Below are 26,149 nucleotides of genomic sequence, written 5' to 3'. Positions count from 1 at the left end.
TGTATATTGCATTCAGTAGATCAAGAGAGCTACAATCAGGGGGGAAAGTGGCAGAAAATATTTTATTGAGATGCCTTATCTCACTCTCAAACTGATCTGTGAGATCCTGTGAGTATTTCTCCCTCAGTGGCTGACACACAGAAGCCATGACACTGTCACTCAACTTCCCAATTTTAAGTATGGCAGCAAATTCTTCAACAATATTTGCTGTTGTTTGGAACCGAGTGTCCAAGTCACTTATGATCTGGTCCATGGCAGTGAGAAACACAGTGTTACGGAATGTTGTTTCTGGCCTATCCTCCTGACCTGTTCCTTCAGCAGTTTCATCATGAAACCTCTTCCTCCTCCTCTCACGGCAAAGTTCTTTTTTGAAATGAGGTGGAACCTCCATTTCCTTAGCTACCATTGATGCCTCAGACAGAATAGCATCCCATCCATTTCTGAGAGTCTGCATCTCATCTCTTAGTGCAGCAACATTACCTGCCTCCACCTCTATTGAGATTTTCCCTGACTGGAGTATCACATTTCTGTCATCAATAGATTGCAATACTTTCACCCAAATGGTGAGAAGGACAATGGCATCAAATGACATGAGGTAGTTCCTCAGACCAACAGCTTCAGATCTGGCCTCACCTGTGAGACTGCATGAGCTCAGTATGGTAGCAAGGGCTTCAATGACACCAGGTAGGTGCTTTGCTACAGGTTTCACAGCATCAATTCTCGCACTCCAGCGAGTGTCAGATAGCCTATGTACAGAGCAACCTGTTTTCTTTTTGTATATAGACCAACGAGATGGACTGGCACTTACAAATGTGTAGAGGCGGTTAATGTAACCAAAAAAGTTGGATACTTCAGGGCTCGATTCTGCAGCATGCACGCCTACCAGATTCAACGTGTGGGAGGCACAAGGTGAGAAAGTAGCAAGATTATTCTTTTTCAGTATTTGTGCTTGGACTCCCTTGATTTTCCCTGACATATTCGCCCCATTATCATACCCTTGCCCCCTGCAATCACTAATGTCTATCCCTAGATCCAGAAGCACACTCTCCATCATGCCTGCTATTTCACATCCTGTTTTTCCGTTGAAATCTTTGAATTCAATAAATCTTTCAGTGATCTCCCATTCGCCTGTGTCTTCATTATAATGTACATATCTTATGAGCACAACATTTTGCTCGGTGTGGGAAATGTCAGGCGTTGCATCACAAATGATTCCATAGTATATGGCATCCTCCCTTTCCGTCAGAATGGTTTTTAAAACCTTTCCCCCACACAATTCAATAAACTCGTTCTGGATGTCTGGGCTCAGATAATGAGTTAGCTGGCTTCCTTTTTTGGATGTCCTGATTTTGTCTAAGTGGTCTTTCAAGAGTGGATCATATCGTGACAAAAGTTCTAGCGTACCTACAAAATTTCCATTGTGGACATCGCCCAAAGCATGCGTTTTACCTCGGAAAGCTAAATTCCTCGTTGCCAAGTGCAGAGTGACATCAAGGAGTCTCTGCAAGATAGCTTTGTTTTTCTCAATTTCAGACTGTAGCTCTCTCTGCAACTGATGATCAACGCCACATGCAGTCATAACCGAACACTGTAGGTGTTTCCATCGCAAATAACAGTCCCTGTGATTCCTACTTGTTTCATGGCTTGGGAATTTATCATACATGCGACGCCACTCGACGTCACACATCTTGTATCCCTGGTCACTACTCAAAGCACTAAGAGAGGGTATTTTTTGCTCCTTGGAGAAAAGAACACATGGTATGCAGAACAGTGCATTTGCACTTTCACTGTGAATCAACCAGTCCCTTTTCACTTTTCCCCTACCCTTATCTGCTTTGGTGTATTTCAAGTAATCTGGAAATCTCTTTCCCTTTGAATCATGTGGAATTTCTTGATCTGTTTCTCGCATTGCTAATTTCTTTACAATAGTTGCCCTGTCCTTGTCACTCATCCTAGCTGGGAACAACCCTGGGTCAAGTGATAGCAGATCTTCTACCTCAGACACCACTACAGGTGGCTCAGTATCTGTGGCATCCTGTGTCGGAGCCTCACTTTGTCCCTGACATTGACTGTCCATAGCTGCTTCCTCCTCATCTGTGCTGCTTTCATGGTCCTAGACCTCTTCTTGTACTGGTACCTCTGCCTCTTCACCTCTGCTCTCCTCGTTGGCTGCCTTGCTCGAAGGCCCTGGCTCTAGAGTATCCATAGTGTACATAATTTATAAAATGCCCTATAATAGTAATAACACAGTACAGCTCGAGCTATCTCTTAATTGTTATAATAATAATAATAATAATAATAATAATAATAATCATTTGTATAGATATTTTTCAATTGCTCAAATCTAGCTATAGCTACTGTAACAACCTCAATTTAATGTGCCAGTGGTCAATGGTATTGCAATTACTGGAAGAACTAGAGTAACTAAATGTGAATATTACCTAAAGTTGTATTCAATGCATGGTAAGCATATTTAAAATCTGTTTGTTAACCCCAAGCCCTGCTGCTTTACCTCCCTCTCCTTCAACTGGGAACCGGCCTGAGGGAAGGGGTACTGATCCTGAAGCCGCATCTGTGCATTAGAGCAGATGTGATTAGCATGTAACATTATACAGGTTAGGTTAGCTAGCCATAGCAAAAGGGCATAGCTGCTGGATACAAATTCACTGGGCTCATCGACACTCATCTAATTTTTGATAGCAACAGGTAGCTAACGTCAGCCACAAAATGTTGGCTAAGCTGTTATGAGCTTCAAAACAAGTTCTGTGAATAAATACCTTTCTTGTGAAAATACTTGGTGACTATCTGTCGACCTCTTTTATTATTTTCCTCTTGCTGACGTTTTTTCTTTCGTTTCTGAGCTCCTGATTCATGAGCTGTAGAGGACATTTTCCTGTCAGTCTGTTCAAGCTGCAAGCTGCTGGTGCACTGCTGTGCCGCCTAGTTATAGTTGAATGGGGGGGCAAGATTAGTAACTGGCAGGCAAGGGGTGGTTTGGAGTGGGTCAGGCACGACCACCTCCATGGCAGAATTGTTTTAATTTAATGAACACCTGTACGTGCAATTTCCTGCAATATAGAGCACAGAACTGTCTCAAAATCCTATGGGATCCTAAAGGATTCCTATAGGGTTCCAAAAACGTATAGAGATTCCTATAGCATTTTTTGACTAGGGATGTTATCCTAGGTCTCTTTCTCACTTCCTCTGCCTCCTCCCTGAGTCTGCACAGTCACCACATCATTCTACATTAAGGAGAGCAATACACTTATGAGTACACTGAACTGGTTTGAATACACAATCTTTATGCTACTCTGTAAAGAAAGGGAGAGAGGGGGGAATATATTATCCAAGTATTTGTGTCTTAATTTGTTATGTTATCCTACACTTTAAGCTGACTGATATTTCCATTACCTGTAACTCTTGTGTCTCTTTCTCTCCTTCTCTGCCTCCTCCCTGAGTCTGCACTGTCACCACCACATCATTCTACACAGGAGAGCAATACACGTATGAATACACTGAACTGGGTTGAATACATGATTTTTTATTTTTTCTGCCATGTTCTACCTGGTTGGCTGGCTGGCTGGCTGGCTGGCTGGCTACACACACACACACACACACACACACACACACACACACACACACACACACACACACACACACACACACACACACACACACACACACACACACACACACACACACACACACACACACACACACACACACACACACACACACACACACACACACACACACACACACACACAGTGTGCAGGTTAGTTACAGTAGGAGATGGGCTTCTATCATATTATCTTCTATCATTCTATAATTCATTCTTCTTTTATTTTCATTTCAGGTAGTTGTACCTTAAGAGAATTGAAGGCTGGCATCTGTAAATGCAGATAGATATAAGTACTTTATTCTTATTTTATTATCATTATTTTCTTTCCAATGAAATGAAATCAGAAAATAAGTGGTATATGATGGAAAATATGAAAGTCAATGCTTGAAGGAAAATGGACTTCGGAAAAGTTTTTTATTTTGTATTTACTGTTCTGTAAAAGTCTTGTCGAATGCAATGTTTTATGTTTTGTGTGGACCCCAGGAAGACTAGTTGTTGTCATGCAACAGCTAATGGGGATCCTAATAAACTCAAACTCTAATGGGCTTCGATCTACCAGGTAGCTAGCTAGTCAAACACACACACTGGTTGATGTTACTAGCTAGCTAGCAAACGTCAGCTAACCGCTAGCTAACATAAAGAGTGACCTGTAATTCAATGCAGCGAAAATGAAGAGAAGGTGATGATTATAAATGTGTTTTATTGTATTGAGTGGTAGAAGTAAAGACATGTCTAACATATTCTTTGTTTGAACAACTTACTGAAAAGGTCTGCCACCAATGACAGACTGTTCGCGGTGATTTACACTCAGCCTACCTGCATCAGGACTGCTGTGGGTGGGAGGCAGTTGATCAAACCATTGTGAGCGAAATGCGGGGGGGGTCACAATCTTTGGAAACTTAAAAACTCGCTATTAAGTGTCTATAATCAGCACAAGTTCTTTCATTGCGTATTATTAATTCGATTGAAATTACACACTTATGTTTACAGTGATATATTGGGGGGGAAATGTCATATTTTTCATATGATCAAAAAGTGGGGGTGCAAAAGCACACGTTTGCTCCCCCAAGGTCAATTGTGGGGATGCACCTGCTCCGCTTGCTCCATTGCTCAGGCGCCCATACCATGCAATGAATGAAGGGAGGGGTGCTCATTCTGTCAAACAGAGTAACAAGCACCTGTTTGTTTCTTTTGGGACGTTTTTTTTTAATACAGGCAATTATACTTTTGAGTCATTTACATTAACTTACTTTAGGATAATAATAAAACCATATTAATAAAAAGATAATAATAGTGTTCTCTGGGCCCCCCCCCCAGTGCTGGGCCCTTGGAATCATCCTAACCTCCCCCCCCCCAGCTACGCCCCACACACACACACACACACACACACACACACACACACACACACACACACACACACACACACACACACACACACACACACACACACAAAGGGCTGCTCTATTATGGCAAAAATCATAATCACGATTATTTTTGTCAATAATTAATATCACGATGATTAAATAAGATTATTAATTGACTTTGAAAACATCAATTTATTGAACTTTAAAAAAAAAAAAAAATTGAACATTATCTTTTTAACTGTTGATTACCCTGAACATATAATTCAACTGAAAAAGCCATACAAAAATTAAATAAATGATATATTTAAATAAATAATATCAAAATAATAAATATCAATAAACAAGATCAACAAATATTTTGGAGCGCACTTCCACAAGCTACTAAACATATATAAATATGATAAATAAATATAAATTAGACTCAAATTAATTAGATTAAATATTTTGTCACTGTCACAACCTAGCGAAGCTAAATAATTGTTTTTTTCGATTATGTTGTTTTTGTAATTGTGGCAGGCCAAAATCGTAGTTGCGATTAAAATAGGATTAATTGCACAGCCCGAACACACACACAAGCACACAGAGACACACACACATACACACTTTTTGGCTAAAACAGTTCTGTACAGTTATGCTGTTATGTTCAGTCATTGTTCTTATGTTGAACATGAATACATTTACTTTGTAAGTAATTATGGGACGTATTTCTTCTTTCATAGCAATTTTCCTTCATACTTTCTTGCCGTGAAATAGGTCTTAAATTCTATTCAAAGTGGTCTTAAAAAGGTCTTAAAAAGTCTTAAATTTGAGTTGGCGAAACCTGCAGGAACCCTGTGTAAGGATCTGCGTTCAAAAGGCAGCCTTTGATGGAGGAGTAGGAGACCAAGAGTCTAGTCCTTTTGTGTGCCGATGAAGTTGGTGCCTCGATCTGTTCTGATGCTCTTTAATAGCCGCATTCACACCGCAGGACTTTCCCTGGTACTTTGTTTCTGTAGTTCCGTTAGTACCAATAATGTCGCGTTCACACCGCCGGGACTACTCAGTGCCGGGAACTCTTTTGGCCATTTTCAGTCCCTGCTAGAGAGGTTGTACGAACCTGGTTGTTGGAGCTATATATCTCTTTATATTATTTACTAGTTTAACATTTATTTTCTTGCTGTTTTATAGTGTTTATTGTAAATGTATTCTTAGTTAGTCTCATAAGTTAAAGTAGTTTCTATGCTTTTATTTTGAAGGCATGTTGTGGGCACTGGGTGATTAGAGCACCTGGTGTAATTGTATATATTGGAGACAGGTGGAAGTGGAAGCCAGAGCACTAGTAGTTAAACGGTTTTTTACCAGGGTGTTTCAAGCCAGCAAAAGGAAAGCCATAGGAAAGGCTTAAGGGAAAGGGATATAGGAAACCTGTTCGTTATACTTTTGTTATTGGAATAAATTGCACAAATGGAGAATCTTGTCTGGACCTGGATCATTGCCCTGCGTAAGGTCCGCTAACTAGTGCCTCAGCGGCTGTATTATTTTAAGATAATTATCTGTTTTATTTCTATATGATTTTGGCCGCTACACTGGTGATAAAAGAGTGCCAATTTCTATTCTATTTCTATTGGCTGGGCGAATTGCAAACCACGCCCCGTTAGACTCTGAATTTTTTTTGTTTGGCAGCCATTTTTTTCATCGCTACAAAACCACATCCACACCTGAGCGAGTAATTTTTTTGTACTTTAAAGCAGTTATGACCACACGTACTACAACACCGGAGCGAACTCCATCATGTCTGAGGTCAGAAAGTAAACAAACGCCTCATGTACAGCGGGTGGGCTTTATACCCCCTCCTCCGTGTAGTTGTTCTTCTCTCGTATTTTTTTGTACTCGCCGTGAAGTGGTTTTGCAGCCTGCCAGTAAACCCAGAGAAGAAGAAGACGAAGTGACGTCAGCGTAATCTTGCCTCAGGGAAAGTACTGCGGTGTGAATGCGATTGGCACTAGCCCCCTGGCGGATTCAGTGCCGTGGTACTTTAGTGCTGGCACTAAAGTACGGCAAGTCCTGCGGTGTGAAAGCGGCTATTGTGCCTCGACGACAGATGAATCGAAGAAGAGCGTTTGTGCATGCAGCTGTATCCAAATGACTGGCAACTTCCAGGTGAACAGCACGGCTTACCAGGCAGGTAGAGATTACTCCCCATCTTTTGACATGAGCTCAGCCACGTTTCACCTCGATGGGTCCAAAATAGTCTATGCCTACATGAGTGAAACGTGGAAGATCAGGTGTTATTCGATCAAGTGGGAGATCGGCCATTTTCTGCTCTCCAGCTCTAGCCTGTAGTCATCGGCAAAACACACAGTTCTTCATGATCCTTTTTGCTGAAGAGTTAGCAGCGGATAGCCAGTAATGTTGATGGAGTTTGGAGAGCATGTGACCTCTTCCTGAGTGACCAACTTGATTATGGATGTGGCTTAGTATCAACTTGGAAATATTAGAATGTTTCGGTAGAATAATTGGATGTTTGACCTCAGTTGGCATGCATCTTTCTAGTTCTTCCTCCAACTCTCAGAAGCCCAGCATCAATGATAGGGTCCAGCTTGTATAGGGAGCTTCCTTTTTACACTGTAAACCATAGTGTGACTCACAAAAATAGCCGAAACATGGAGAACCTCACACAAGATTACAGGCTCAAACCCAGTGGTGTAGTGGGGATTTTTTTACTGGGGGGACGCTATTTTAATTAGGTCATCCCAAACAATGCCACACAAGTGCGCACGCGCGCAGTGCACTCACAAAACGGGCAGACAGGTCCACAGAAACTACCGGTATGCTTAGTCCTACTTTAGTTACTGTACTGAAAAAAGCAGACGGCGCTGCGCTCAACACACACACAGACTCAAAACCATGGACACACTGGCATATAAATTACATAAACAATTTATAGGCCGAAATTGCATAAGCTACAGTATTGCAACTAAGCAGACAGCGCTGCCTCTCTCTCTTTCTCTCTTTCTTTCTCTCTTTTTCTCTCTCTCTCTCTCTCTCTCTTTCTTTCTTTCTCCACTTTCAAAATCTATTTAAAACTCATTGTTAAGGGAAATGTTTACATACTGTATGCCCTCAGTTATTCTATGTATAGAGAGATTGTGTCTATTCTGTACTATAGGGATGTAATACTGTTATTGTACCACTGTGAGGCACTGTAGTATTACGTGCTACGTAATGACCAGGCTTGCGTCATGTAAATGAGGGTGTGTTCACCTGATGCACGTGTTCACGGTCTATCTTTTGTTCTCTTCTAAGTTAGCTCGGCTGAGCGAAGGAATCACCTGTGAAGCAGAGGAATAAAACATGCTCAAGGGCTAAACAGTTCATCGTCTTCGTCTCCACTATTTATCTCCGAGTGCAGCGTAAGAAGAAGCTGCCATCCTAAACCTCAACACTCATAACAAACAAACACAATTCCCAAAGTTGTCCTGAAATTAAGTTATTAAATAAACGAAACAAAAAATATATGAAATTATTCTGATTAGGCCTAGCCACATCGCAAATAAGCAGACAGCGCTGCTTTTTTCACACACACACACTTGCAACTGATAACACTGGCAATGATTTTATATTTATTAGACTATTAAAAAAAAGATCATGCTCCAAATAAGTGGGGGTACGGCGTACCCCCGCGTCTAACGCCCACTACACCACTGCTCAAACCCCACTTTTACTCGTAATACGTCACTATGGCATAATTCAAATCTGAAAATTGGCAAAAAAACTATTTACTGGTCTGGTTGGTTGAAATTGGGAATTGTTTATATTGGGGATCTATTTGAAGGAGATCAATTTATGTCCTTCGAACAATTAAGGAAAAAGCATAGACTCCCAGGTTGGGCCTTTTGGAAGTACTTGCAGCTGCGGAGTTCTATCCTGACACGTCTTAAACAATCAGCACTTATTTAAAAAAACAGAGATACAGGTCAGGCTAGAAAGCACTTAAAAACTAAAACGTCATGCTTTTATAACCTTATGAGGGAGTCTCATCCACCCAAATTTGCAGGCTTTAAGAGATGCTGGGAGAAGGAAATAGGGGAAGAGATAACTGGTGAAACATGGGGGGAAATTATTGGGTCATGGTTTAAAGTTTCAAGGGAAATACAGACACGTCTGATTAATTATAAAGTCATCAATAGAACATATTGGACTCCAAGTAAAATGGCAAGGCTAGGACTCAGAGGCTCTGGCTTGTGTTGGAGATGTGATACTACATGTGGCACTCTTCTGCACATGTTGTATTCATGCACGATGGTAGATATCTTATGGTCGAAGATTATTACCTTCATTAATACAGTAATGGCCTCCTCTCTGGCACAGGGACCAATGCTTTGCATACTAGGTATGGTACCAAAGGAAAGTGGTCTGAATGCCCATCAGATCTCATGGTGCAGAATAGCACTTATTACTGGATGTAGGATAGTGTTGCGACATTGGAAAACTAGAAGGGACATACAGTATCCTTTAAGGAATGGATGGACGAAATAGCCAAAATGTCCTCCTATGAAAGATGATGCTTTAAGATGATAAATAGAATGGATATCTACATGAAAATATGGGACCCTTTTCTGGCAGTGACTTGAAGTGCTGGAGAGCTCCACCCTTTCAAAGAATTGAAAACCCAAATAAAGTTATAATGTGCTGTACTACGTATTTGATGTATATAATATGTTGAATTGTAGTATGTGCAGGATGGTTTACCTACCACGCATCATGTATATCGTGCATGCCATGGATGATGCTATACCTCTGTGATGTTCCCTTTGTCCATTTTGTCCGTCTTGTCAGTTATTGTCCTGTCTCTGGTGTAGTTTGCCGTGGTACTTTGATATCTTGATATGTGATACATTTAGCAGGCTGTGTTATGTATGTATGTATGTATGTTTTTCTGGAACAAAATAAATAAATACAAAATACAAAAAATAAATAAAACATATATAATAAAAAAAAATGTATTATCACAAACAAAAACATTTTTGCCCATTTTTAAAATCCGTCATACCAGTCCCATATTTGATTTTTAGATTTGTTGATATACTTTATTAAGTGTTTTTTTCCTATACTTTATTAAGTATTTATATTTATTATCATTTATTTTAATACCATTAGTTTGTATATTTCTTCGCCACAAGGGGGCAGTGAAATTATGTTTAAAAGAAAATCTCTAATACCGTGATGCATTGCGGCAGTCCGTTTCTAGCTTCCGGTCTTCAGAATCTACACGTTGCTAACAGACGTTGATGCAGATTTTATAACGAATGTAATGTGTTTAAGAGACTTTTAAAACACATACAAAGAGTTAGTTTATCCTTGGAGGGTGATTTATCCGTGCTTTCATCCGTTAAACCGTGTTTTTGTTGCCTCCCGTTCTTTGTTCGTAGCTTTTTTTTCACCAGGTGGCTGATCGGTAAACATAAGTGAAGGCATTAAGGGAGATTAGTGTGTTTTAACGGCAGTGTTTTATCAAGGAGAAGAAAGACTGTGGAACCAGGACGAAGAGGAGAGAGAGGTAACATCCTTCTGTGTGTGTGTGTGTATGTGTTAGTTTGAATGACTTTGTATACTGCAGGGTAGCTTGTTAATTTACTCCAGGTGGAACTAAAGTCTGATTTAAAACTTATTATATTTCACATCATTAATCCAGATCGGCAAAGTAACTAACGGTATTAAATACATGTAGTGGAGTAAAAGTACAACATTTACCTCTGAACTGTTCTAAATGTACAAAGTAGCATTGCATAGAAATACTCAAGTAGAGTAAAGTACCTCTAAATAGTACTTCAGTTTAGTTCTTGAGTAAATGTACTTAGTTACTTCTCACCTCTGCTTTGACCCTACAAAGTAGCTGTAGATTTGTTTAGTTGTGTCTGTTGGTTGTATTGAGTTGTCTTGTTTTGTGTCAGCTGTAGTTGTGTTGATTATTTCAGAGACACAGCCGGAGAAGGAGCACTAAGAGCAGCATGGAGAACAAAAAGACCCCTGGAGCTCAGGTCAGTGTGCACTTCATCACAATATATTCCTAACACTGTTATCCCCAAACGAAAGATCACAACCTGTTTAGAAAATACAATATGAATGCACTGTATGATTAGATATAGGTTAGAACGTTGCTGTATACGATACGATAAAACTTTAATGGTCAGATCAAGTCTGAAATGTGACTTGCATCACAGCAGCTCCATGTGTAATCAACATCAACAAATATCAAGACACAATACATGAAAAACAAACATGTAACATAACAGCAGGATCAGTGAGAGACAACCTGCTCAAAGAGCCTTCAGCGTGCATTTGATCTGGATTCAGCTCTGTATTTACTGAGAGGACTGACTGGAGCACAAAGGATGCTTCAGTCTGACTTTATTGAATCTCCATTAGATGGCAGCAGTTCATATTCTCTGTTCAGAGCATGCTTTGGGTCCCAGATGATGTTGTTGGACAGCCTCGCAGGTTATTATGGTCTGCTGAGTCAGAAAGTCTCTGACAGGGTGGACCAACAATCTTTGAGCAGATTATTAACAGGTGGAGAAGTTTTGATTTGAAAGCTGTTGACAAACACTTGTACCAGGTAGCATTGCAGTACTGCAGAACAGACACAATCACAGATGTAAAGGACAACAGAAGAATTTCTCTGCTCGGCCAAAAAGACCTAAGGCGAAGGATAAAATAAATAATTTGTTTTGTCCTTTTGCACAGATATTCAATGTGATCTTTCCATGACAGTAGGTGGTCAGTAATTACACCCAAGTATTTGTATGAAACTCCCTGCTTGATTTAATCTGTATGGATGACAATGGGGACTTTATGGGAGTCAGATGGTGAGCCAAAAACGATTTCCTCAGTTTTCTTGGTGTTGATCTCCAGAGCATTGTTATCAGTCCACTCAACCACCTTATTTACAGCCTGTTGGTGCAGCTCAGGGTCGTCTATGTTACTTAGCAGAGATATTATTGCAGTATCATCAGAGTGCTTAATTATGAATTGATGTGGTGTGTTGGTACGACAATCATCAGTGTAGAGAGAGCAAGACACATTTATTTATACAGTATCTTTCAAAGTGCTTTACAAGGCAAGGCAAGTTTATTTATATAGCACTTTTCAACACAAGGCAATTCAAAGTGCTTTACAAAAAGATGAAAGACATTAAGAAAATGGCATTTAAAATCAGTCATTAAAAAGAAAAGTAAATAAAACAAACATTAAAAGAAAAAATACATGGATAAAAGTTACAGTGCAGTCTAAGATATGAATAGTTCAATTAAAAGCAGCGACAAAAAGAAAAGTCTTCAGTCTGGATTTAAAAGTAGTCAGAGTTGCAGCGGACCTGCAGGTTTCTGGGAGTTTGTTCAAAATATTTGGAGCATAATATCTGAACGCTGCTTCTCCATGTTTAGTTCTGACTCTGGGGACAGAAAGCTGACCAGTCCCTGAAGACCTGAGAGATCTGGATGGTTCATAATTTAGCAGGAGGTCAGAAATGTATTTTGGGCCTAAACCATTCAAAGCTTTATAAACAAGCAGTAGTATTTTGAAATCTATTCTTTGACACACAGGAAGCCAGTGTAAAGACTTCAGAACAGGAGTGATGTGACCCACTTTCTTAGTGTTAGTGAGGACTCGAGCAGCGGTGTTCTGAATCAGCTGGAGCTTTGTAATAGATTTTTTTAGTGAGACCTGTGAAGACACCATTGCAGTAGTCCAGTCTACTGAAGATAAAAGCATGGACAAGTTTTTCCAAATCCTGCTGTGACATCAGTCTTTTAATCCTAGATGTTCTTTAGGTGATAGTAGGCTGATTTAGTAACTGTTTTAATGTGATTGTTGAAACTCAGGTCAGAGTCCATGACTACACCTAGACTTCTGGCTTTATCTGTTGTTTTGAACATTGCAGGCTGAAGCTCAGCGCTAACTTTTATACGTTCTGCCTTGGCTCCAAAAACCATTACCTCAGTTTTATCTTTGTTTAATTGGAGAAAGTTCTGACACATCCAGTCATTGATTTGTTCAATGCACTTACTCAGTGTTTGAATTGGAGCATAGTCTTCTGGTGAAATGGTTATGTAAATGTGTGTGTCGTCCGCATAGCTATGGTAACTTATTTTGTTGTTTTTCATTATCTGAACCAGTGGTAGCATGTAGATGTTAAAGAGAAGAGGCCCCAAGATGGAGCCTTGAGGAACCCCACATGTCATATATGTCAACTCGTTGCTTTGGAACAGCCCTCAATATGGCGGACCCTCCGCGTGAACGTGCAAACGGAGGGGTAGGGTGTAGGGGGCGGTTTGGGAATGGGCCTTATATTTTGCCTCCCAAGACTTTACACATTTCCTCTTTGCTTTCGTTCGGTTCATCTTGCGCTTTATCCTTGGAATATGTTATGAATTGTAAGGTGTCCTTGGGTAATTTGAAAGGCGCCCCTAAATAGAATGAATTATTATTATTATTATTAATATTATCTGAAACTTTGTAATAACTTTTAAAACTTTTTCCAGTCACTTGCCCCATGCATTCAGCAGGCACGAGGCAATTTATTTGATCACGTTATGAAATGCCATCCTTTCGACAATAAATAAATGCTACATAAACGTTATCTTGCACATTTTATCCAACCATCTCCGTTTCTAACTTTCAATATATTTTAAAAGAGGTCTCTCTCTCATCTGCGTGTGGGGCCTCACAGACACGCTGCATCTCTCTCTCGCTCAGACATGCTGTGCAGTGTGCACACAGTTCTGCCGGTAATGAATATTACATTTTGTGAGGATACTTTAACACCAATAATTCCAATAAGTATTCAAAAAATATATTCACTTCAGGTTTACGACAGTGACTGATCAGATTACTCGTTTTTCAAATGTAACACCAGCTGAATACAGTTAGCCTACTTGATTTTTGTATTCTGCAGGGTGAGATTTATGCAGCGGTGTTTGGTACTCCAACTTCTGGCTCCCCTCAAAGTTCCCATGAAACCCTCTGTACCGCGAATGTCAACCGGGGGGGGCATGGGGGTGTGCTAGTGGAGTATGAAGTCCTCTGTATCGCGAAGGTCAACGGGGGGGGGGTGCTAGTGGAGTATGAAGCCTAGTTGGTTTACAAAATTGCGGCGCGACTTGGTGGGCGGTACCCTGGAAAGAAATCTCTGCGAGAAATACAGGGTGTGGCGTGTGAATGGAGTGAAATGCGTGTGTCTCACGCCAAATGCATGAGACTTGTGAGCTCTGATTCTGATTACGTAACGCCGTTACATGTATTCCGTTACAACCCAACCCTGCTTCTAGGCTACTGTCCCGCAGCTCCTGCCTCTCTGTTGGACTCTGTCGCAGCGGGGCAACTGCTGTGGTGAGGAGCGCATTAACCAGACTCTTCTTCACAACGAAGGATCATTTCTTCTTCAAGGCAGGGAAGGTTTCGCAGTACGCAGTCTACTGACCCGCAGCTGCTGCCTATCTGTTGGACTCCGGTACTGCACCTTGCTCACAAGACGTTGTTAAAAAAAGATGGGTGGGGGCCGAACGCAGTAACCACTCCGCCAACGCCACAGTCACCACCGTCGTGCGGGCCGGATGAGAATGTCTGGCGGGCCGGATGTGGCCCGCTGGCCGCCAGTTGGTGGTCACTGGTCTACAGCTTGCAAATGCTGGACAAAATGAATCAAAAGATGTGGTGAGAAAATGTTTAATTTATTGAAACAGTGCAAACTGTAGCTTACAAGCCTTTGAAACGTAAGTACATAAAGTGAAGTATCACAATGGAGAATTAAAATGTGCAGCAGGTGGCCTGTTCTGAACAGATTCTTTTACAGCATTTTTAGCTTAACACAGCATATGAGGTAGCCAATAATTCAAGTCACTAAGAACAACATTTAATGTAAAATATACCTGCCAATAATTCAAGGCGTGCGACTGCTGTGATTTTGAGGGCACGTTGTGCAGCCAGATTTAGGGTGTGTGCGTAGCATTTGACTTGAAGTGTGAATGCTGCCTCCTCAGCTGCTATTGTCATATTTGAAGTGTTGTCAGTGACAATTACTGGATCCTTTTCTGTGATTTCCCACTCAGTGAGGGCCTTTCTTAGATGTTCTGCCAGGTTGTGTCCAGTGTGGCTCTCGGGCATGTCCCTGGTTTGTAATACATACGTAAAACAAGCTCCCATTCCTCGTTAATAAAGTGGGCCGTGATGGTGACATATGCTTCAGTTGTTCGCGAGGTCCACCCGTCGCACGTCAGGGCAGCTCTGCGCTTTGGCCAGGGAGGCTTTGACGTGTGCCTTTGTCTGAGCATACAGCCTGGGAACGCAAACCTTGGTGAGGTGTTGGCGGGTTGGAACAGGATAGTGGGGCTCCATCGCGTTCACCATGCGCCGAAAGCCTATGTTTTCCACCACGGAATAAGGTCTCAAATCCTGACAAATAAAGTAGGCAATGGACTCTGTAATCTTCTGCGACCTTGGTGAAGTAGATGGGAACTTGTGGGAACAACCGCCATCGCTGTCCAGCACGGTTTGTTTTGGGTCACGCCGCGGCCGCAGCTTCTTGAGTTCCCCAGTTAGCATTACCTTGTCCGGGTGGTGACGTTGTAGGTGTGTTCGTAGGTTAGTGGTATTTCACGTTTGTGTGACACAGCTTGCAAACCGCCAGTTTTATCTAAATTGTCGCTTTCCTTCTTTTTAAAGCGGAAGTGCTCCCACACATCTGCTTTTAAGCACGAAGGTGCTGGGTTAATGTTCGCCGCCATTCTCCTGAACAGCTTCGCACTCACTGCGAGAAGAAGACACCGGCGTCTGTGTATCTAGAAATGCTCTACAGCAACACTAGCGGCTCGGCTGGCTGACGTAATCGCTCCTCATGCAAAGCAAACGAGGGGAGAATGAGTAGTGAGCAGTGCCAGGCGGAACACGGGGATTTGAATGGGACTTAATGTATCGATACCCGCGGCTGAAATATCGATACTTTCTCGGGAAACAAAATATCGATATATCGCAGGATCGATTAAATTCTCACAGACACACGGAGAGGGAGGAGAGGTGTGTGCTGGTTGTGCACAGGCCTACAAAATTGTTGTTCTATCACCTGAGAGAGCACCAGGTCACATGCTGCAGGACCTGCTGGTCTGCTGCTGGAAATGACGCACACACACACCACTCTCGGGCCCTCTTGTAGTCACGCGGCTCCATAATATAACTGGCAAAAATGTAAGAATTTCATGCATCGGCCTACAGTGGGAAAATGGTGTAATCTGTTGGAATAGAGTAGAAATATTAAATATCACTACTTTTCTTCTAAATGAAATGCTGACATTACAAAATGCATGGTTTTATACTGCAATGGCAGTGAGATAAACAAATGTGGTCTAAATGGTAGTCAATGAGGCATTTTTGAGAGAAATGAAATAATTAATATAATGAAACAGGCATTTAAAGGGTTAAATTCCTGACAATGATTGAATGTTTGGTAGTATGTTAGAAGTTGTATGTGATTCATGAAACAAAAAGTAGAAAGAAATAATAATGTATGATTTAATAGCAGTTATTATGGCCGTGTACATTTTTGCCACAAAGGTAGGTGCACAGAGGTAGTATCTAACACTACTTACAAAATAAAAATGCAGTGAAATCAATTTTGTTGCTAATCTTTGACACATCCAAGACAGCAGTTCAGTAAAGTCATCAAAAAAAGCTAAAAAGAAGCTAGTAAAGAGCACAGCTGAACTCACGCTGCCCTGGCGGGCCCCTACATTGGTTGTGATGGCAAATGACAGGGTTTTGTTAACCTTCACAAGTTGCTCTCTACTGATGAGGAAGCAGCATACAAGTAAATCAGGTTTGGATTTACTTCTATTTAGGCAATTATTGACACCAAGATGTCTGCTTGTATTGTGTTGAATGCTGCTGAGAAGTCTAGGAAGAGGGCTCTTGCATAGGTGTGATGTTTATCTAAATGTTTAGTGATGATGTAAACCAGAGCAACAGCATCTTCCGTACCACCCCCTTGCTTATAGGCAAACATGTTGGTATGGATCAAGTATGTCTTGTGTTATACTGATAAGAAATTGGAGCAGAATTATTTCTAATGATTTCAAAATCACTGAGGTGAGGGCTATTGGTCTGTAGTCCTTATGTTCTTTTCGCCAGTGGTTTTATGTGTGTAGTTTTCCATGACAGAGGGATGGTGTGTGTATCAATGGAAGCCTGAAAGATGGGTTGCCACACTGGAGCCAGCTCAGTAGCAAAGTTCTATAGCAGAAAACCGCTGCACCCATCTGGCCCAGCCAGCTCAGTAGCAAAAATGTTCAGCAGCTTTCTTGGTGTTGGTGTACTGTAATGATGGTAATCTTGTCAGAGGAAGCAGGGATTATTGTTTCGAGAATGTCAGTGCACTTTGCAGAATTATCCAGTGACTCGAAACGGGTAAAGAACGTTCATTGGCAAAACAAAATTCATTGTCCGTCACAATAAGTTTAGCTTAAGAGGTCTTTCCTGTCATGGTGTCCCATACTTTTTTGGGGTCTTTGGCTTTAAATCATTTTCCAAAAGCTCTCTGTGTGCCAGTTTCGATTCCCTCAACTTGACTTTCAGTTCTTTCTCTGTCTAAGTGCTCCATAGTCTTTGTTTTCGAAAGCTGTTTTCTTGGTATTTTTAACTTTTTTTAAATGTCCTTAGTCACATATGATTTATTATTTGGATAGATTTGTACTTCTTTAGTGGGAACAACTAGTTATACACAGAAGTTAATATAGTTATTGGTAACAGTAGTTATTTCATCTAGTGAACCTTCCTGAAAAATGTCCCAATCTGTCCAATGAAAACAGGCTTTCAACTGTTCCCTACTTTCATTTGTCCATGTCCTTATTACTTTCTTTTCTGGTTATCTCGTCAGTTTGGTCTTATACATTGGTATCATATTCCAGGGTTCGTACGGGTGCTTGAAATCCTTGAAAATGCTTGAAATCTGATGTGGTGTTTTCAAGGTTGGGAAAGTGCTTGAATTGTTGGAATGGTGCTTGAAATTGAGAAAGTGCTTGAAAATGTAAATGCTTTACTTTTACAATAAATTGCTGTCTGACTGAATAGTTCGCTTTTTAGATTAAAAGAAAAATAATTGCTTCTACATAAAACAGCTCTGCTGCGGCCTTCCCGCACTATGCGCACGACCTGCAACTGTTTGTGTTACGTGTGACCTGAGCATTCTGATGAGTGATAGATGACAGTGTGCCAGGAGGTTGCCGTTTCAACGAGCGTTGGCTAGCAGAAGACAAATACAAGCCATGGCTATGACGAGGGTCAAGCCCACGAATAGCCTCCTGCAAAGTTTGCAAAAATAACGATGGGGGAGTCTGCGCTGACGAGCCACATGAAAGGTACGCCCTAGTAGAGCATTTTAGATTAGGCTAACGTTGCATGTTACGTTTGTTTAAGCTAATGTTAGCGAGCTCAATTGAGGGATAATAATAATTGCAGGGGACAATCATTTCACAGGAGCGTACCTATGTTATGTGCGTTACAGTCGCCATCGTGTGGTGTTCAGAGGATGAAGCACTCACGGCATTTCGTGTTATAGTCACGAAATATAATCTATTGATTCGACACAGAGCGATTTTTAAAAGCAATGTATTTCTACTGGTAGTATGTTTCGTGCCTAAACCAAATGTGACTTGCTCTATCGAAATCAGTCACATTAACCCGAAGACACATTTTAGTTTGTATTACTGGTCTGGGGGAAGCTCGCGAGTGTGTTTGTGTATTTTTGCGTTTGTATACCGGGGAAACACTTACAAGAAACACCGGCTGTTGTTATGCTTGCTGTGATGTTACATTAGTCCGTTCTCTGCTTGTAATTATGCCGTTACAAGCTTCAAAGTTGTATTTATCATCTGAATTTGCCGAAACAAGTTTAATATTCTGAAAGCCAATACTTTGTTTATTTGAAAACAGATAAACTGTCTTTTATATAAAATTGAAGTATTATACAAGTAAAACTACATTTTGCTTTAATCCCATGTAATTGTAGAATGAACACAGTCTTCCTTTGTAGATGTATAAGTCAGGTGTCTTGAGTAGTCAAAATGACCTACAAATCATTGTACACATTTGTAAATATTATTTTCCACTTGTTACCAATGTGAGTCTATTTTTATGCAGCTCTGTGTGATTTTGTGGCTACAATTCAGGCTAATACACTACCAGAGGTGGAATAAGTACTCAGATCTTGTAGTAAAATTATAAGTACTCAGATCTTATGCTTAGTAAAAGTAGAAGTACCAGAGTGTAGGAATACTCTGTCCCAGTAAAAGTTCTGCATTCAAAATGTTCCTCAAGTGAAAGTAGAAAAGTATTATCATCTAAATATAGTGAAAGTAGCGACAGTAAAAGTAGTCATTGTGCAGATTGTTCCATTTCAGAATAATATATATGATATGTTTTATAATGATTGATCATGAAAGTGTTCTGAAAGCTGGTAAAGGAGCAGCTAGTTTGAATGACTTTATATACTGCAGGTTAGCTTGTGGATTTACTCCAGGTGGAACTAAAGTCTGATTTAACACTTGATTATATTTCACATCATTCATCCACATCTGTGAAGTAACTAAAGGTATTAAATACATGTAGTGGAGTAAAAGTACACCATGTACCTCTGACTTATGTTCACTGCCAACCTAAAAGTACCTCAAAAATAGTAATCAATAATGTATTGAAAAGTTATTTGGCTGATTGTTGTGGCTCAGACAGGTTATATGGGATGCCCAGTCTACGTACAGATCACTAATTTGGAAATATTAAACTTAGTTTTCTTTTCTTAAATGTTTCATCCTTGTGTAGAATGCTATCACGAAACACACATTTGGTTGTTTATAGCATAAAAAACATCTGATTTAATGTGAGGTTGGGAAATGATCATTTGAGTATGTGTATATAAATATGTAATTTACAACAGCTGTAAGATGCTTGAAAAGCTGGAAAATGCACCTTGAAAATGCTTGAAAAGTGCTTGAATTTGACTTTGGAAAAGGTGTAAGAACCCTATGATCAGAGTTCAGTATTCGTGGTCTACATTTAGTCACATAAGGCGCGTTCACACCAACTCCTTTTCCCACAAAGGTTCCTTAGAACTACGATTTAGTTGCGTTCACACCAAAAAGTCCTAGGAACTAAATTAGTTCTAGAGAACCTTTTTTACCCCTTTTTCCATCCCTGCTAGAGAGCATGGACTTTCGTGGGAGAAAAAAGGTTCCTGTGTCTGATTGGCTGGCCGGAATGCAAACCAAGCCCCTTCAAACTCCCAAAAAATGTTGTGAAGCCGCCGTTTTATTATCCTCGCATTACATTATTAGCATTAGCCCAGCGCAGAAACGCAGAGAGATGACAACTCAAAATAAAACATGGGAGCGATGGAGATGAGGTGTCAGCGTTCTGGCCGTTTACTCGGAAAGCTTCAGTAGAAGCTTCTAGGAGTCCCAGCAGCTTCTACTGAAGCCAGTCCCTAACTCCGGGGACCTCCGTCCGGGGATTTTGGGCGGCAGTATATGCCGTGAAGTTGTTTGCGGCCTGCCAGTAAATCCAAAGCAGAAGAAGTGACGTCAGCGGCTTCATTTGCCTAATCCACCCCCAGGAACTAATTTCCGGTGTGAATGCGATCTGTACTTAGTTCATGAGAACTAAAGAGTTCTCAGGAACCTTTGTGGGAAAGTACTTGGTGTGAATGCGCCTATTGGCTCCTTACAAAGCATTTGTCCAGGATATTGTCTTTTCTGGTGTGATATAGGGCTGTCCCAAATATCATTTTTCGGGCTCCGGATATTCAGTAGTAATCAGCAGCGGATATTCGGCCCGGGGGAGGCGTAGTAATCAGCAGTGAACCGCTTCAACAGGTGTATTTCGGTTTATTCACGGCAATAATTTTGTTATTCTACGATATTGTTGTTTTATAGTTATTTGTTCATGTATACAACACAATTGGTGTTCTTTGAAATTGAAAAGGATATTGCATTGTGTTTGTTACTTTCGTTGCAGTTGTATATGTCTTAAGTGTAATTTGGCTTGGCTTCCTATTTTTTAGGAAGAGTTTGCACTGTTGACAGGAATTTGTTGTTGCTATGGAAACAACGTGACGGAGATTAACAGAGAAAATTCATATATACATATAAAGACGGAGAAAATAAACGATAACGTTTATGCTTAAAGGTGGGGTAGTTAAGTTTGAGAAACCGGGTCGAGATACACTTTTTGTTATATTCCATGGAATGCTCTTAACATCCCGATAGCAATGCATATCTTCAGTGCTTTGACAAAAGATTCATAAAAAATGTTCATCTGTGGAAACCATAGTACTGTAAAAAGCACGACCAATCATTTTAGCCGGCCCGGCTAGAATAACTGGATGGCCTACCTGCCTGTCAGCCTTCCATCTGTGCACAAACTTATCTCGTGCCCTCATTGGTCATGTGCGCGTTCGTGTGTGTTGGAGGAGGGGCTCTGTAAGGAAGTGGCAGATTTTTTCCGGCTGTGTATTTTCAAATTCTAGCGCACTCGAGCTGGTTTCTCCAAAATTACCTACCCCACCTTTAACCTCTTAAGCCCCACGGGCCCGGTTCCGGGGCCGAAAACGCATCATTTGCAGGAAACAACGTCTAAGGAACCTTAATATTTAATAAACTATGAATATTTTATTTAACCTATTACTGCACCGAAAATCACTCCTAGCTCCCTTATTACTTATCCTAGTTGCACATCCAACACATCGTTTATGATCGTAAAGACACAGAATCTAACGGTGCCCACCTCAACACTGAAAGATACAAACTTGCGACGTTATCAACAAAAACGTACATCAAAACATGTGGCGCTAGGTAGCCTACAACGCTAACATGGCTTACCTTTGTTTTGTCTGGTCAAAACTGGTCTTCAATGGCATTAAAACGATAACAACGATGCAGTAGTTAATCCATAGGTTAATATCCAATGTGTCTGTGTCCCCTTTGAAATGTTCTGATAATCTATAAGCAATAAAACTGCATTTCCGTTTTAAAATATCAGAGCAGGCCATTCCTACGCTCTGTAGCAAGATTGAATGCGCGAAGACGCCACCTTTTTTTTTTTTTTACATGAGTGTGTGCGGGACGATTTCCCTTCGATTCTATTGGCTCTAACGGTCAAAGAGATGTCAAAATCAAAGAAGTGGGGCCAGAGATAAGGAACATCCACCCAAATGGCCCCAGAAGAGGTTTTTTTTTGCTAAATCTGTCGAAAAAGGTCAAATATCACTTGTTTTGCATCTAACTTAATATATGTTGTACTTTGGATTCCTAAAGCTTTTAGTCTACTAACCCATCATCCAAGGTTAGTTTTCACTATAAGTGCAACATATATTTTGGACGCACACTATAATTTACAGTTTTTTTACCATGTTCAATCTGAATTTTCTTTAAAATATAAAACATCTATATTGATTCTGACTTTTCTACATCCAACTCACAGGTTTATCATTACTTTGAGAAAAAAGATTATTAATTTAACCCTTTTTAGAAGGGAAGATATGTTCATTTGTTCTGGGAATGTCATTTTCGAGCCTGAAACCTGAAAAACAGGCTTGAGGCTTAAGAGGTTAAGTGTTGGCACCCGCCGAAGAGGCACAAGCTCTTACGTTTATATTGGAGATTTCAATAAATTCAATCACAAACGAAAAAAACGAATATCCAAATAACAAAATTGAAACCCGAATATTGCTCCAACAAACATACTGTTGGAACCAAGGTAACACAGTCTCCAGGCGAAATTGCTTCATGTCCCTGAGTACTATTGCCGGTGCATCGGGGTGGCTGAGTTGCAGCTTGTGAACACGGTCAGCGATGGAGCCGGCCACCAGTGAAAATGAATCATCTTTTTTCTCAAAGTAATGATAAACCTGTGAGTTGGATGTAGAAAAGTCAGAATCAATATTGATTTTTATTTTAAAGAAAATTCAGATTGAACATAGTAAAGAAATTAAAATTATTGTGTCCGTCAAAAAGAAAAACATCACTTATAGTGAAAACCACCCTTGGATGATGGGATCGGAGACTATAAGCTTTAGGAATCCAAAGTACAACATATAAGTGCCCTGTATCAAGAATGATGCAAAACAAGTGAGATTTGACCTTTTTAGAGATTTTTAGCAAAATAAACTCCACCTCTGGGGTAATTTGGGTGGAAATGGGCGTATTTGCCGTTTCTCTGGAACCCATTGGTTGATTTTGATGATTGACATCTCTTTTGAAGTGTTAGAGGCAATAGAATCGAAGGGGAATTTCCACATACACACACACATTACCATTGATAAGTCAGAGCTATGCGCACGCAGCTAAACCTATCTTCCGCTCTGAAATCTCAAAACTTAAAACTAGGTTTATTGCTGATGGATAATCAGAAATCATTTCAGAGTGACAGATACATTGGATTAACCTTGAGCAGCGTTTTTATCGTTTTAATGCCATTGAAGACAACGTTTGATCAGACAACAACAAAGGTAAGACATATTAACGTGTTGGCTACCTAATGCCACGTGTTGTGATGTCTGTTTTTGTTTCTCATGTCGCGAGTTTTGATCATGGAGTGATGATACCGATACCTATCGAATCTGTGTAATCTCACGATGCTAATCGATGGGTTGGATTTGCATTTACGATAAGTAATAAGGGTTTTATACCGTGAGTTCTGTGCTAACGCCGTTAGCATTTCTTTGCTCAGGGCTAATTTACAGGCTCAGTGTTAGTCTTGTCTTTTGTTTTGCTAAAAATGATTCATATCATCAGTTAGCTGAGTTTATTCCCGTTACATGGATATGAAACATTGATAGTTTATTAAATCTTAAGAAGCCCTCAGACACTGTTGCTTAAAGATGTTGTGGTTTCTCCCCCGCCCGCGGGGGAATGGGGCTTAACAGATTAATATACACACAAATACCGCCTCCTCTGGTTTTTCCCGAGATTGCATCGCTGACTGCTCTAACAAGGGCGAATCCGGGTACCTCAAAGAGATTCATGCATTAGCCGCTTTCACACCGCAGGACTTGCCGTACTTTAGTGCCGGCACTAAAGTACCACGGCACTGAATCCGCCAGGGGGCTAGTGCCAATCGCATTCACACCGCAGTACTTTCCCTGAGACAAGATTACGCTGATGTCACTTCGTCTTCTTCTCTGGGTTTACTGGCAGGCCGCAAAACCACTTCACGGCGACTACAAAAAAAAATGAGAGAGGAAGAACTACAGGGGAGGGGGTATAAAGCCCACCCGCTGTACATGATATATATATATATATATATATATATATATATATATATATATATATATATATATATATATATATATATATATATATATATATATAATAGGTAGGCTCAGCAGACAGACCGTAGCGCAAAGATAAAGTGTCACATGATTATCTACTAAATAGTGACTTCAGCATCAACTTCACCAAGATGAAGTTCATATCTTCCTTAGATACGTGTCCTAAGATACCCTACTAGAATCCGAGCTCAAATGACTCAAACCAACAAAAAGTCCAAGCAAAGAATCATTTACACCATGAGGCTGGGTTATAAGGGTAATTTTCAAATAAAATACCCCATTATAACAATGGACTTTATCTTTATGTATTTATTATATATTACCCCCTCAGGCTGATTTTGGAAAAGGACATTAACCGTTGTTTGGTGTTTTTCCCTTATTTATCTAAAACAAATGACATGATAAATTACTTGTGTTTATGTGTGTAAGACTTGTGTTTCTACCTCTGCCATTGCTGCACAAGGTTGCAACATTGTAGATAAATTCAACCACCGACACCTGTCTGCCAGAGTTCCCGTTAGCCCGTAATTACCGGACTACGACCAGTAAAATATGCTGAAGACCGGCAAATCTAAATCTCTCCGGTCAAAGTGTCCTTTCAAAATAATTTCCATTTAGCGCAATACCACATCAGTTGCGCAACTTGCGCCACTTATGTGACAGACTGAAGAGTATGTGACAGACAAGAATAGTCAATTCTAATGTCTAACACTTAATGTGGAGAAAGAGATGTCCTGTATGGGTTGATTGTGCGTTGATCTGTTGGTAATGCCTCGGGGTTCCGGTGGGCATGTAAACAAATGCATAATGCTGCGCTATCCTTTGTGGCCTCACCCGGTTGCATAGCGACGCTTATTGTTTAGGTGTCTTTTGATAAGCAAGTAGTCATATCATTAGCTAGAACTAGCTAGATCTGATCGATATGGACATACACGCGAGTGAATTCTAATCTGACGGTAGAGAGAGATCAGCTGCTGCTGACGAGTCGACACGCAGCTCTGCATGATCACCTGCAGCGGTGAGCGGAACAAAACACACACTTCAGGTTAGAATATCACACGTAGCTATTTTAATTACCTCTCAAACTACCTAAACTAGTTATAGATATGTTTAGTTTTACTGTCGGGTTACTCATTACTGATCCGCGAGCTGCATGAGACTGACGTGCTGTCAGGAGAGGGAGAGCGCTCCGTTTATTATTCCCGTGTTATTGTTAGTTACTGTACACTTTTGAATAGTTAATCTACTATTATTAGTTTGTTTAATATCAAATCATATCAATTTGTTTTAAAGCAAAATAAATAACAAAGACGACCTTTGACCGGCACTTTTCTCATTTAGTCCGGAAGATTTCAACTTTAACGGACATGTTGACCGGCAAAAAGATATTCTAACGGGAACTCTGTCTGCTCTCACATTCTTCTATTCTGCAAATTTGGGGTGGGACACAATAAATAAAGCTTCACCAGTTTGTTTGTTTTATTGCACAGTCAAGACACAACAATAACGGCATCACGCCGCTCAAGTAGCTTTTGCGAACATCGCTCAAAACATTTGGAGTTGGGAACTGCTTTCTGTAGAAGCTGCTGCATCCCGTCCTCAGAGTAAATTTGCCAGAAGCGCCGACACTTCCTCATCATTCCACCGCTCCGGTGTTGTAGTACGTGTGGTCATAGCTACTTTAAAGTACAAAAAAACTACTCGCTCAGGTGTGGATGTGGTTTTGTAGCGAAGAAAAAAATGGCTGCCTAACAAAAAAAGATCAGTCTAACGGGGCGTGGTTTGCAATTCGCCCAGCCAATAGAAATAGAATAG

General features: G+C 40.5%; 2 protein-coding genes across 5 annotated transcripts in view; one reads left to right on the top strand and one right to left on the bottom strand.

Moving 5' to 3' along the window:
* Nucleotides 1-26,149, bottom strand: part of LOC307028183 (uncharacterized protein) — a 319,026-nt gene that overhangs the window by 90,334 nt on the left and 202,543 nt on the right. The window lies entirely within an intron of this gene.
* Nucleotides 1-26,149, top strand: part of LOC307028184 (uncharacterized protein) — a 56,967-nt gene that overhangs the window by 22,360 nt on the left and 8,458 nt on the right. The window contains exons 1-2 of one of the 4 annotated variants that reach the window (XM_079662998.1): nucleotides 10,211-10,525; nucleotides 10,946-11,006. The exons of 2 other annotated variants lie outside the window; for them this stretch is intronic. In XM_079662998.1, coding sequence (XP_079519124.1) covers nucleotides 10,977-11,006 — 30 coding nt within the window. In that variant the 5' untranslated portion in view covers nucleotides 10,211-10,525; nucleotides 10,946-10,976. Of the gene's footprint in view, nucleotides 1-10,210; nucleotides 10,526-10,938; nucleotides 11,007-26,149 lie in introns of those variants that run through there. One more of the 4 variants, XM_079662997.1, reaches the window with a different exon arrangement.

Source organism: Notothenia rossii (genome assembly GCF_949606895.1).
Source record: "Notothenia rossii genome assembly, chromosome: 2".
Lineage (NCBI taxonomy): Eukaryota > Metazoa > Chordata > Actinopteri > Perciformes > Nototheniidae > Notothenia > Notothenia rossii.
The sequence above is the reverse complement of the archived record's forward strand: the minus strand, read 5'-3'. Positions and strand labels throughout refer to the sequence as shown.